A 13,999-nucleotide genomic window follows, 5' to 3' on the forward strand; every position below is an offset into this window, starting at 1 on the left:
TTAATGTGAGCCCTCATAAATAAGGATTGAAGTACATGTCATCACCCATATTGTGATGTGCAAAATATCTTGATATATTTCTTTTCGAGTTGAAGGAATCGCTGTACATAAGGAAATCTTGAAAATTGTTTAGCAGTTCTTTTTATCCTCCGGGACTGCTGATGTGTTCATGGGCAATGGGAACAAAGTGTAGATTCGAAACAACTGCCCAAAACTATTTAACAATCGATTCAACTCACGAGCATACTGCTATGTGGCTGTCATCTTCACTATTCATTACTTTAATATTTAAGATCTGTTAGTTGACTTTTTCATTGATGGTTTCATGGGCCATGTTGAAATTTCAGCATAGATGGCAATTACTATTAAGGCCTATCCAAACAGGACACTTTAAAGCGCGTGAAGCAACACAACCCCGCCATATAAAGTGCAAGTTGCTGTCCGCCTGCCCATCTTCTGTGTGGACGTGAACCATGCAAACATCACGGCTTTCCTTCTTGCCTCCTGCGCTTTTCTGTGACGTTGGTGCTCGTCAGACTTGATGTCACATGCGACCTGCAAATGCCTGTTCATCTGTTCTGCCGCGGCCCACGGCCGCCGTCGCCACATAAGAAAGGCCGAAGAAGTCCGACCGGTCAAGCTCAGATCATATGAAGAGGCTTTGCCTCCTCATCCTTGTATTTTCATGCGATAGCATTAACTGTCTCATGGAGCGATCTGGTGTCATCAGTTTGAAGCGCGAAAACGGCTCCTGGTTTTTGCCGCGATCCCAATAGGAGCGATTCGCCTTCGGTTCCATTGGCTGGCATCCGTTGGTGGGGCTCCCATTGGCCGCTTCACCATGGTGTGTTGATGTGAACGGGACATAAAAGAAAAGGAAGACAACATCGCAGATGTGACGGCTCAGGCAAGCTTGTGCAGTGAGGTTTTGGGGTTGGACACAGAAGGAGCGAACGCAGCTCAACACCGTGGGCCCTGGCAGCCAAGTAATGTCCCGGACGGACGTCTGAGGCCCGTGGGGGCACCAGCCAGGCTTGCCGGGGAACCACCGCGGCAAGCGCGGTGGTTCCCCGGCAAGTGCAGCGTGAAGTGGGCAGAACACCCCAGACTTGACTTTGTATATATATTTTTTGTGGTTACAATAACATTATTATTCCTATTCTTTTCAAACAATATATTTTTTCTTCACATCCACCGTGTCGGAATCCCGAGTCGATACTTCTTACCATCACACATGACCTCCGAGATCTTGAAGCGCGCTTGCGCTAGTACGCAGCAGACGGCAAAGGGAGCGGACGAGCGGCTTGCATGCTTTCGCATTCACAACTCATAAGAAATGCTTACGGTAGGTATACCTCGAGCTTTTTCTCTTTCCCGTTTTGGGAGGATGAGTCTTAAACAACAGTGGAAGCCTTGACCAATTGCCAACAGAGCGTGTGAGTGCCTGTCAGGACCCAAGTGATGAAGTGATGAGCATGCTCCAGGTCTCCGTCAAGGACAGAAGTGGAGGGACGCTTCCCCCCCCCCCCCCAGCAAAAAAAACGGACGAAAGTGGACCGGCACATGCCAAATGGCGGAGTTGTGCCGCTTCACGTTTTTTGAAGTCTCCTGTTTAGACAGCCCTTTATAAGCTAGCCCATTTTAACAAATTTTCAAAAAGGCTGCGGAAGATACTTATTGATCAGTTTTCGTGTTTTTGTCTCCCAATTTTGAGACTACACGGTGGTGCTTAGAAGAGGGACATACCGTAAAATACAGCAGAAGCACCCACTTCGTTCAAGCGTCCACTATTAACATTTCTCAAACTTGGGAATTCTGCAAATTATGTGTTAACAATCCGATTTGACCGGACGAGTGCCCATGTCTAGATCAACCCTGCTTTCAGTGAAAGTGGGCTGGGTGCTCTCCCGGTATTTTACAATAGTTGTTTCAGTCATGTCATCGCTATGTCAGCAGGTCATCCTTGGTAGAGGTGCCTAACGTGTGCTACCAAAATAGTGATGACGTGACAAGACGAGCATGTAACTCTTCCACACATGATTGCGGGAACGGCTTGTGGAACTTTTTTTTCTGCATAGAGTTTCATAATTGGTCGACAAAAACGCAAAAAATTATCATTAAATATTTGAAAGCTTATTGCCTTTTCTCAGTCTTTAAATTGTCCTGGCCTCTATTAGTAACTGCTCTAAATTCTGCAATTATAACAAGACCTGTGAAATCATTAATGAATAAGCTAATTATCGAGTTTTGGCTTGTTTGCCTACTGAATGTGATGGTTATTCACCCATCTAATGTCTGCCAATCCCTAAAAACACACAGTGAAGATGCCATTCACATAACTCTCACTTCTGTTTTAAAAAAATCTGTTTACATAAAAAAAAAATCACCCCGTGTAAAGGTTTATTGTTGCGATTGTATTAATGCATAGGAACCTTGCTTCAATAGCCTCTCTCCCTACTTGTTTCTTGAAAGCTTCATATTCATTCACAAATTATTAAAAACAATGTTTAGTTTTGTTTATAGCGCGCATAATACCTGCAAATTTATAGCTCTTTATTTAAATATTCACGGTCCAAGTCCGTGAAATATTAAAACTATTATTCCGGTCAAAATTTTTCAATTTGGGACTACGACTGTTTTCAGCTAAAGCAGTGTCCCTAGATAACAAGCTGTATTTTTTTTATATTGTGTGTAGTTTTAGAAATATCACGGCTCAATGTTTGGTTTCGGGTGTCTTCGGCAAAACCGAAACTATCTGCTAGAGGGATGGCAACACTGGTCATCAGCCGTACGGCCACTACGTGACGTCACAAGGGTGCTGCAGTATGCAATACAACCAATCAACCGCAGCTTCACCACAACATGACATCACAAGGGTGCTGCACCAGCTTTCCTTGACTAAAAGGACATCACAAGGGTGTTGCACCAGTGTTCCTTGACTGAAAGCTAACCCACTTGCTGCCCACTAAAGGGCAGCTGGTCGCGTCTTTAAAATCGGTTTTAGTGGAGTATGCAGCTTCACCTTGATGTAATATTTCGGCTGTGATCATAATTCGTGCCACTAAAGCGATAGCAGTTTTTTATTTTGGTTTAGCTTTCGACGAAAGTTGCCCTTAAGAAGTTCTGCCTTCTCCAATTTAGTGCATATACAGGGTGTCTCAGATAAGTTGCACCAAACTTTGCAAAAATATGGAGCGCTCTGCGAGAGTGAAAGAAATTAACTGTATGTTTTGAAGAAGCGTTGTGGGAAAGTGCAAAATTTTATTTAGTTGACCTAGTTATTTAGTTACTTTAGACTAATTAGCTAATTTTTTAACATTTCGTATAAAAGGGCTCTGCAAGGGCTTTTTGGCTGGTTTTTAATTTGCACCGAACCTGAGTGCACTGAACGTAGTAACTTAGTGAAACGTTTCTTTCCTCAAATTTCGCTTTATTTTAAAAGCTATAGGCAAATTAAAATTACAAAAAACGAGCAAGAAATAACCTCCTTCATGATGTCCTTGGTCCAGGCTTGAGTGGCCGTGAACAAGAGGAAGGGTATTGAGCTCAGCGAGTGCTCGCGGCTGCCGCATCTCCTGTTGACGGCTCGAGAAGGCGCCGCTAAAGAATGGGCTGGATAGGCTGGATGAAGCGGGCGGCCAGGGCGGCTCTCATCGCATTTGCTGCGCGACTAAACACTAATTCGGCATGACACTTTATTGGCCTCAAATGACAGCAAACACGGGGTAAAGATTAGTTCAGAACAGGAGCCACTTCGCGCTGCCATACCGCCAGATGGCCAAACCGCAAGCCAAACCTGCTCATTGAAGGTCTTCTGAACGCTCGGAACCGGTCGGATCCTCGAGCCCATACAACCGCAGCGCCGCCGCATACATCTGGGACCTTTCTATGCTCACCGCTCGTCGGTACCTGATCCCACTACCCCTTTCTAGTATGCGCTGCTTTCTCCACTGCTTGGTGGTGGGTGTGTCGACGGGTCATTTCTTGTTTTCATATTTTATAAACTGCATTTGTTTACCATTTTTTAGACCACCTGAGACTGGGTAGAAGAAACACGACGACGTCTTACTGAAGAAGAACTGCTTTCATAAATGATTGGAACGGTTTGCACCACTTATATTTTGTATTTTGACTAAAAAAAAAGCTTTTAGCGGCTGTGACCAGTAGTAAGGCCAGGACCAAAAACGTGACGATGTCGTCACATGACACATATCGTGCGCTTTCGGCACCACGGGGTGCCCCTGTAGGTGGAGGAGGTTTCTGCGGCGTACAGTTAAAATATGATGCACTGATATTTAGTTACTCTCTCCGTGCCTGCTGGCTTGCCTGAACCCCAAGAGATGGGGAAACCGCAAAATGAAGGTAGACGCTTAAATGTGATTGCAGGGCCCTTTTGAGAGCAGAGGTGTGAATTGGAAGGTTGTAGGGCTCATTGAGAAATACCCAATTACGGTGTTTCCTACATCATACACTCTGCATGCTTCTTTTTTTATTAGCTTAATAAAAAGCCCGCAAAATATATAAAAAGATTACGTGACGACGCGCCTGTGCGCAGAGCTGTGGATAAAGAGGGTTTGGTCATTGGGGGAGCTTGCAGAACCAGGGCGTGCACCAGACGCAGATAGAGGGCTTGGCAAGCGCTCTTGGCCAACCAGAGGCCGAAAAGAATCACCTGGCGGTGGTAGTAAGAAACAGTTTTAATAAGAGCATAAGGGTTAAGTGTAGAAACTCTTCATGATTGAAAATGGGTGCACGTGTTGTTTCGATTATGATCGTGCAGAAAGATGTAAGAAATGAATGTGCCGCTCGAACTCTGTTTTGCGCGGACAGAATGTGACCGCTCGAATGGCAGATTCCCGGCCCTCGGCGCCTGGCGTACGGATTATGTCAATCGTTACTAGTCGCGCCCTTCCACCATGATTTTGGGTGACCTTGATTGAAACGTCATGTGCACCATATTTTCAGTCACCGAGAGCTACTCCGACGCACTTAATATTTTCTTTTCTTGCGACCACCGCCAGGGTATTATTTCCGGCTCCTTGTTGGCCACATTCGAATTCGGAAAGATACCCTGGAACATGCCCAGCATGCTTTTGGCCAATGGCATCTCCTCATTTGCCTCCTATACTTCCCAATGAATGGCCAAACTCTGTAATACGGCTCTGCCTGTGCGTCATGCTTGCAGCGCTCTCAGACATGCTCCGAAAGAACAAGGTCCTTCTTATCACTGGCGCACTGTCCGAGGCAGGGCTTCGCGTTGGGGTGGTCCCCGAAGATAAACGCGAGCACCTGTTTCCGCAAAACGCTGTCTCAGACAGCGCACCAGTGATAAGGTGGACTTCAGTCACTCGGAGCATGTCTAAGAGCGCTGCAAGTGCGACGCTCGGGAGCTTTGTCACGTCTGTCTTTTGTCGTATTTTGCAGGCTTTGTTTTTAGGCTAATAAAAGGAAGCACGCAAAATGTATCATGTATGAAACACCTTAAAGGACACATGCAAAGGAAAAAAACATTTTTCTAACATCCTGGTTGGGAGAGGGAAGTCATAAAACGAATTTACAACGAAAAAGAAAACTTTTAGAGCTATATTTACGGCGCGATACAAATTTGTAGTTGGCGCCCACGTGCGCTGCGGAAAAGTGATCTCTATTTGTCACGTGACTGGTACATATTGCTCACGTGGTGCTTGTGCTCCTTCGGAAGCTTCCTATGGCCTCTAAAAGTAACTTATTCATCTTTGTTTGAAGTATAACAAAAAACTAAGATTAATAAGTAACCTTTAGAGCCCAAAGGAAACTCCTGAAAAGGCGCAAGCAGACATGATAGACCTGTGCGCCGGTCAGTAAAGCACTGGATATCCGGTCACATGATGGCGGCGGCGCCCCGAAGCAGACAAACTTGCGCTGCGGGGGTGGCGTGGAAAAACGCGTTGAAGTGGCGTCGCTCAACGCTCGGCGTGCGGCGGCGGCGTGACTTTGTGGCTGCGGCGACGCAGCACGGCGGCGCCCAAGGCTACCACGTGACTAGCGGCGGCTCCCATGGGCGCCAACTACAAATTCGTTTTGTGCCATAAATATAGCTCTAAATTTTTTTTTTCTTCATTGTAAATTCATTTTATAATATTCTTTCTCTGTTTAGCCTGTTTAAAAAAAAAAATTTTTTCCTTTGCATGTGTCCTTTAATTGGGCATTTCTCAATGTGCTCTACAATTTTCAAATTCACACCTTGGCTCTTAAACGAATAATTAAAAAATTAGCTAATTAGTTTTAATTATAAATAATTAACTAGGCACACCAAAACAATTGTGCACTTCCCAAAACGCTTCCTAACAACGTGCGGTTGGTTTCACTTTTACAGAGCGCTTCGTGTTTTTTTTGTAAAGTTTGGTGCAAGTTATCTGGGACACCCTGTATATTCCTAAATGGGCAGTTACTGCTAAGGGACCATGAAGGAGCTGGCAGGGGAATTTTTCAATCCTTCCCCTCACACAGTTATCTCGTTAGTATATCATCATACATTTCCTGCGTCAGATCTATCACAAAGTGTGTATTGACTATAAGGATGTTTCCTTTTTCCTATTTTACTACTTCTGAGGTTTGCTGTCTGATTGTGTTCTACCTTCTCCAAGCAGGATTATGCAGTTTATTCAGTGTCAAAAGATAATCCTTTAGTTTGTTGCAGTGAAGTGCATGGTTGTCCAATCATTTAGAAAAAAAGGTTGTGGAGGGTAAAGACAAATGTGAGCCTAATTAATGCTTTTGTTTTGTGACACCTGCTTTGTTGGGTTTATTGTGAGTGCTAATTAGCCAAAGCAAAAAAAGAAGTTGTTTGATATTTTCTTTAACTTTACGGTTGAAAAATATACTTTTTGCTATCTTCAGATTAATATAAATGTTTGAAAGAGCTACTAAATTAATTTGTGTTGTAGTTGCCAATGAAAGCTGACCAAGAAAATGCCTGTTTCAGATGGGGTGCCCGATGCAGTTATATACCTGGGTCTTTATGAGTCTGATTTTGATTGGAATGATGAGACAAATTTGGTCAGTATGCTAGTTTACCTCTGACCATTCAAGTGCAACAGTTTGTCATGCCTGATGCTGTACCCTAATGGGCCATGACTGACAGTTGTGATTTGATGTTGTCAATAAAAGCCTAATTTAACATAGTAATGTTAATAAGGCTTTAATGTTTTCTTGTACAGAACATACAGCTAAGGGGCTGCAAGAAAGAAACACAAAACCCCTTAGCAGAACATGTTCCATACAGGATATGTCAAACCATCCGCCCCTGCAGAATCATTGCTTTAATGGTAAATCAAGACATAACACAGACACATTGTCTGTAATTGGGGCAGTCTTACTTCCCGAGTTGCTTGTGCTTGTGCGATTTCCTCTCTCTTAAGAGGAAGCATGACCAGTGTCTCCTCTCATAAAAGAGAAGGCCCTGGTTAATCAATTTCAAGGTAAAAAGTGGCAGCTCTCTTCGTAAAGTAAAAAAAGATCTTAGTAAAGATTTCTCTTCAATGCCTGCAAAAACTAAATGGAAATGTTGGCCACAATAAGGGAGCCAGCTACTGTTTGTTTCATTATCAACATATGCTCTATAAATCTAATCGCCAGTAAGCATTAATTTAGCTCGGTTTCTTTCATTTGTTCTAGAGCGCAGCTCTTAGGCACCCGTTTCCAGCTTGAGCGGCGTCGCCGTCAACATAATCGCGCGTTGCATTAGGGGGCGTTTCCGATAATGACGTCACTGATAACCGCGCATTGCTTTATGGGACGTTTCCCATAATGGCGTCACGCATGACATCACAAGGGTCACTAGTGTCACGAGTAACGTTACAAAGGTCACTCGTGAAGGTCACAACCTTCACGAGTGACGTCACGAGGGAGGGAGGGAGGGAAGCGACGAGGAGAGGGGAGGAGAATGAGAGGAGGAAAACCATGGAGGGGAGGGAGGAGGAGGAGGGGAGAAGGAGGGTATGGAGAAGGAAGAGGAGGAGGGGCATACCTTCCTCTTTGTACCCTCTGCTCCTCCTCCTCAAGAGCTGCACTCTAATTCGGCATTACAGGGAGTTGTAAAAGTCTTTCATTTTTTCTTCTATTTGTTAAGCTCGCATGTCTGGTTAAATGACATGCCAGCTTAACAACGAACAGAAAGTAGGGCTGCAAATGAACTGGTGGAGATTACCAGAGCTGTGTAAGAGACCTTGTGTGTGTGTCGTTTTTGCTTCATGCAATCTCGGGGTTTATTTATGCCTAGTTCCCCCTACTACAGTGCCCTATGGATGTTGTCATACCTAATCAGGTCTAGAAAACTTTGATTAGGCTTTCTATTTGGTTGTACTTAACAGGATTTGCAAATGCAGAGCATACTTAATTTAAATGTATTCATGATCATGCCTACATTCTCTGCGTGAAACTGTAAGTGTGAGCAGATTGGCATTTTTGTTTTTATATTTTAATTCTAAAGGTTATTGGCAGGCACCAAATTTTAATCGACCCAAGACAGAGGCAAAAAGGGGAGCAAACAGAATGTCTCTGGTTGTTTTGTTGTGTAGTCACTCTTTTTTGCCTCTGTCTTGGGTTTAAATATGTCTATTAGCAACCAGCTTGCCTGCCTAGTAACTACTCCTGTAATTACCAAATTTTACTGCTTAGGTTAGTGTCCCAAAAAAGCACTTTCCTCCACACTAGTAGTTTTGATGACAGCCTTTCGATTCTCAGAGAAAAACACAAATAACTGGTGATCACCAGCTTGTGCGGACACGGTCACACAGTATACAGAGCCCGACAGAGTTAGTATGAACAAACGATCACCGGTTTATATTAATTTTTTTCTTGCAACTATAATGCTATCATCAAAGCTTTGGTCATCCTGATCACCAACTTTGACGATAGAACTTGGTGTCCTGGATTCCATGTAAAATATGAGAAAGCGGAAACGTGTTTCTAACAGAGCCGTGCAGTGTACAAAGTGCATGTTTACATATATGTTACCTGCTTTCTTATTGTTAGTGGTATTGGTCATTACCTCCATGTTGTGGGTACTTGCCGCAGGAGCAGCTGAACAAGACGGGACAGCAAAAGTACCACAGCCAAAAATACACCCGAGGCACAGTCTGTGACATCACTGGCGCACCCCGCAAGGTGGAAGTTCGAGTGAGTTGTTTTTTGCATCTGGGATGGGGATTCAGTGGGGAAAGCTGTTTATATTACTTCTTCTACAGGACCCAACATCTCAAGAACATGAAATAATGAAAGCTCATGGTACTGCAGTTTCTGGTGTAGAATGTGCACTACTGGCTGACAACCACACCCAATATAATTTAGAAAGTAAAAAAAAACAAAAAAACCTTGGGTGTCTAACAGATAGCAACAGATAGCCCAGGCAAAATCACCTTTCATAGTTTCTGAAGCTTGGAAGCTGGCAGACCGACCTTTTACCATCGACTAAGTGACGGACGATCTGCCGTTCCCGTAATCGTCTGCCACACAGTCTGCTTCACAAAGAAAGCAAACCGTAGTTTGAATGAGGTACCCATCAAAGCCTGATTAATGTCGGTGGCATCTTTTGAAACACACCAATATCTCTTCTGATTTGTTGACTAACTGCGCTTACATTCATGCTAATCCCGGTTTATAACTGAATCGCTCACTCGAATACATCATATTCCACAGCACAATGCAGCTATGAGAGACCAGTGATGTAAGAGCATTCCAGCAAAGCTCCAGAAGCATCCACTAGGTGCGATTTGATAAATGTATAATTCGGACTAAAATATGTTTCCTTACATTTTTGACGGAAAGATGGAGGTTTCCAAGATGGTCCCATACCATGCTCTATATTCAAGCAACAAACTAAGCCGATAAAGCCAATAATGTGGTACCAACTGTGCAACCTCTTGGCATTCACTGTCCACCTAAGCGTGCGTCGCTGCCCTTTCTTGATTTACGTTTGCTTTTGTTGCTCCTAGCTTTCAGCTGTGCTTTCACCTGGCTGAGTGAACTAGGATCCGACTGTCGTTGGGATTACCTAAGTTTGGCCTCGCACACTGCACCTCACAATGAATGCCATCCCTGCCCACAGTACTACTGCGACGAGGACTCCACGGACTACATCTTCAGTGTGGAGGAGCCAGAGACATGCAGCTACGTGTTCACCGTGCACACGTCTCGCGTGTGCTCGTTCCCACCGCTGAGGCGGCTCTCCACGTCGAGGCCCCACACCATCTCGTGCAGCCCCCTGCTGTCCGAGGAGCAGTACCAGAAGTACCTGGAAGTCAGGGAAAGTAAGTCCTCGAGTTCCACTCCGGTTTGACGGAGTGCAGTTACGGATGTGGAACATTGCTGAAAAGCGTCGCAAGAAACTGTCGCATGGCCTCCAAATTTATTGAGCTTACATCCCTTTAAACCTGCTGGCTGACACTTCACCTTCCAAATTTAGCCAAATTGATGAAGGAATTGTCAATAATTACTAGTAACAATAGACAATGAATTATGAGGACAAAAATGTGCTGGCCCTTCCACTGTACGCTTTGTGTCTTCCAACTTTATTCCTAGGATTAAGATATATTTACAGTCACCGACGAAGATGAAAATGGAATGGCAGAGGTTTGTAGGCCCGGCCCTTTGCTTGGTGATTGGCTCGCAGCCCTTTTTTTTTACTTACTTCGCATGGGGCACTACGTGGTCCGATATGTAGGTCCCACGAAATTTACGACAATATGCACTTCACCCGTGATTTCCCCACACTCCCGCCAGGGGGGGTGTATATCACCCCTTGTTTTTCTGAAGACACCCCCTTAGTTTGCTACGACTACTCTATTCTTAATGCCCCCCCTCACCCCTTATCCCCCTAAAAATTTAGACACCCCCCCTTATTTCAATTCCTAGGGAGACCCCTGCAGCTCACAAACATTTAAAAGACGAAATGACCGAAAATATTCTGGCATTCGCGTGGTTGTTCAATAGTACAATGCCGGCAGCGCACTGCGCTACCACTCACTCATCACAGACAGAACGTAGAACTATATGTTGCCCGAAACATACCTTTGACTGGTGTGTATAGCCTCCTGTTCTGCCCATTCACCAAAAGCAGTTAAAGGGCAACTCCGCTCAACTCCGAAAAATTTAGGCTTCCATGTGATTCACATTCACAAAGTAATACTCAACAACTCTACGTCTTCGGATTCGCGAAATGTGGAATAATATTTGTGTAATCCTAATTTAAACATCAGCAGATACCGAAACTTCGGTTGCGTCAGGCAACATTGGTCTCGGGTCGTCACAGTCATGGGCACCTCACGTCGAATCACGTGGTCTTGTGACGTTCGGGAGGGAGCGAGAAACAGGACACGCGACGCGGGCAGGTCCTTTTTTTTTTGGACGCGGGCAGGTCGCTTCGCATTGCGTGGACGGTGATGGCCCGGGGGAGAGGGGGAAGGGGAGAAGACGAAAGAGGAGAAGGGGAGCGGAGAAACAGACTGATAAGCGCGCAGGGCAGCGGTGATCGCGTGAACGCCCGGTCAGCCAACACCGGGAGGAGAAACTCATGACGTCATCGCTAAATTTCGCTCTGAAAAGTAAAAACAAGCAAAACGTGAGAATGAAGTATGCATGCCTCTGACGTAGTGGTTCAACGTTGGCCGCTCCAACTCCGTGGCATTGACTGCGCTGATGATTGCGCCTCGCGCCGCACGCTAGAGTTGGCAGATTTCGGCGACTTGGCTCGCTTGAAGGTTCGCTGGCCAGTTTATTAAATATATAGACGGAATTAGATCGTAATATTTGACATGGGGTCTTCCTGTATGATACTGAAGAGGGCTACATAGTTTTCTGAATATCAAAAATGAAGCGGAGTTGCCCTTTAAGAAATTGCAACAAATGATGCCGCAGGTCGAATATTGCGATCCTGGCGATTGGTGCTAGATGCCCCAATAGCAAGTACGAGCGAATGCGAGCGTTGCCATCGTCGCGCCATCGCAACTTCTGGCTGTCGAAGCTTTTGTGAACTTTGAAAATGGAGAGCGACCTGCAGCAGAATAGGCATCTGATCGATCCCCGCTGCCGTGGCACTGGCGGGGTCGTGGCGGGCGACAGCACGACGCATTGTGTAACGTCATCGGGAGGAAATTGAGGGACCATGTTTTAGGATGTGGTAAACGCGCCATCAAAGAAAAGCAACGTAAAATGGACAAGGACAAAAAGCAAGGACTACACGGGACAAGTGCCGACTACAACCAATTTTTTATTGGAATGTGTGGATGGCACTGTGTTTGCGCAGGCACAGGGCAGACCGCATATTTTGCGCTTCTTTCTTCTTCGTTTCCCGCTCCACGTGCCATCCAAGATCCCGAAAATGGATCTCATTGTTCGTTAGAGTAGCGAAAGTTGACTGATGCACGAGGGTATGTTTTTCTTATGTGGTAGGTTTCCTGCATTTCTCTACACGTCTGGTCTTGGTGTTGGAACAATACGGTGTTGTTAGAGAACCGCAGTTCGCACCCACAGTCTCGACAGTGCATCGCTAAATGCGAGTATGGAGTCCCTTTCAAGGAGCTGTGGTGTTCTCCGAGTCGGATGTTTGGGTAAACACACCAGTTAGAGATGCATTCCAGCACTGTAGTTCCATGCTCTTAGTAGGAAAGGCAGCAGCAGAAGAGCAGAAGAAAGCCAATTGTCTCTACGGTAATAGGGAACATTCACCCTTGCATGTAGAAGATTTAAATGCACAATTGAATGCATGTTTGAATGATCACTGCTGCTTAGGTATATAGGGAAGTACACCCGTGAGCGATATGTAGGTGAACAGCCCTTTTCTTGTTTTTGACGCTCCTGCAATCTTTGGAACAAGCTCTGTTCCAGAAGAGGGCTAGAACGAAAAGTTTAGACCCCAAGCCACGTACCATTTGAGACGTTGAGAGTTAATTTAGCTTTAGGGAGCCGTAAAACTGGCAAGAAACCAAGTAAGGTGTTCACCTTCAAATTGCCGGCGGGTGTACCTAAACATATGTTGGAAACAGGTGCATGTTTCATTTTCTTTCTTCAGATGAAAAGAAGCTGGAGGAGGAGAAGCGAAAGAAGTGGCTTGTTGAGCAACAGAAGAACCTTGAAGCCATTAAGTCCTTTGCAAAAAAGCAGCCACTTGAAAGCCTCTCCAATCCGGACAAGACGGAAACAACTCCCGTTCAGAATGGTACGGAATGTGGCTTTTACCTTCTTGTCCGCCACTGTCATCAAATGTAATTTTGTTTTGACCGCAGCACACAAGGTGTGGGTATTATGCTTAGCAGGGACTATTTCAACGTTCACTGTCAAAAAATAATTTGCCTATTCTTTCTATGTCCACAACGCCACTTCCTAAAGACGTGAAAATATTTTAGAAATAATTTTAAAGTCCCCCGTCAAAATACCCATTGCACCACTTTGACGTCTCCCATCTAACTTGCCACTTGCCACCACTAAAGTCGCTGGATCCTGGGAAAGTGGTGCCATTGCCTTCTCTGCCTGCTAGCTGGACACAAACAGATTCTAACGTACAGGTAACCAAAATCTCAAGAGGTAATTGGTTGTTCAGTCTCTGCTGCTATGGCAACCACCATATCAGACCTTTTAAATCTTTGGAAGGATTATCCTGAACCAGCTGCGCCAAGATCGTTAAGGAGCGCCGTCTTACTGAACGCGTCCCTTGCCAATATAGGCGTCCTTGGCACGGTATGCAAGTAATGTATCCATCGTGCTTATTTTCACAGATCCCTTACAGTGATATTGTCCTTGCATATTTCAAGAAAGAGAAATTATTTTTCAATGCCACCGAGCACCGACGCCTCGTGTGGTGGCAGTCCCAAGGTGTGCATTTGTTTCGCCGGTTTTAGGGGTTGCAAAATCTCAGTATACAAGAAATGTTTTTATAAACCAACACGTCACCGCGAATTTAGATCGGCTTAATAAAAGAATGAAGAAGTCGGAGAGAAACTGCTCATTTCATGGCCCAAAATGG

General features: G+C 45.0%; 1 protein-coding gene across 1 annotated transcript in view; it reads left to right on the forward strand.

Annotated features, from left to right (window-relative positions):
- Positions 1-13,999, forward strand: part of LOC8039540 (protein OS-9) — a gene marked incomplete at its 5' end in the record, with an annotated part of 54,140 nt that overhangs the window by 7,943 nt on the left and 32,198 nt on the right. The window contains 4 exons of the mRNA XM_029968833.4: positions 6,965-7,038; positions 9,058-9,159; positions 10,088-10,289; positions 13,049-13,195. Coding sequence (XP_029824693.4) covers positions 6,965-7,038; positions 9,058-9,159; positions 10,088-10,289; positions 13,049-13,195 — 525 coding nt within the window. The remainder of the gene's footprint in view (positions 1-6,964; positions 7,039-9,057; positions 9,160-10,087; positions 10,290-13,048; positions 13,196-13,999) is intronic.

Source organism: Ixodes scapularis, unplaced genomic scaffold (genome assembly GCF_016920785.2).
Source record: "Ixodes scapularis isolate PalLabHiFi unplaced genomic scaffold, ASM1692078v2 PGA_scaffold0__279_contigs__length_252992795, whole genome shotgun sequence".
NCBI classification, from domain to species: domain Eukaryota; kingdom Metazoa; phylum Arthropoda; class Arachnida; order Ixodida; family Ixodidae; genus Ixodes; species Ixodes scapularis.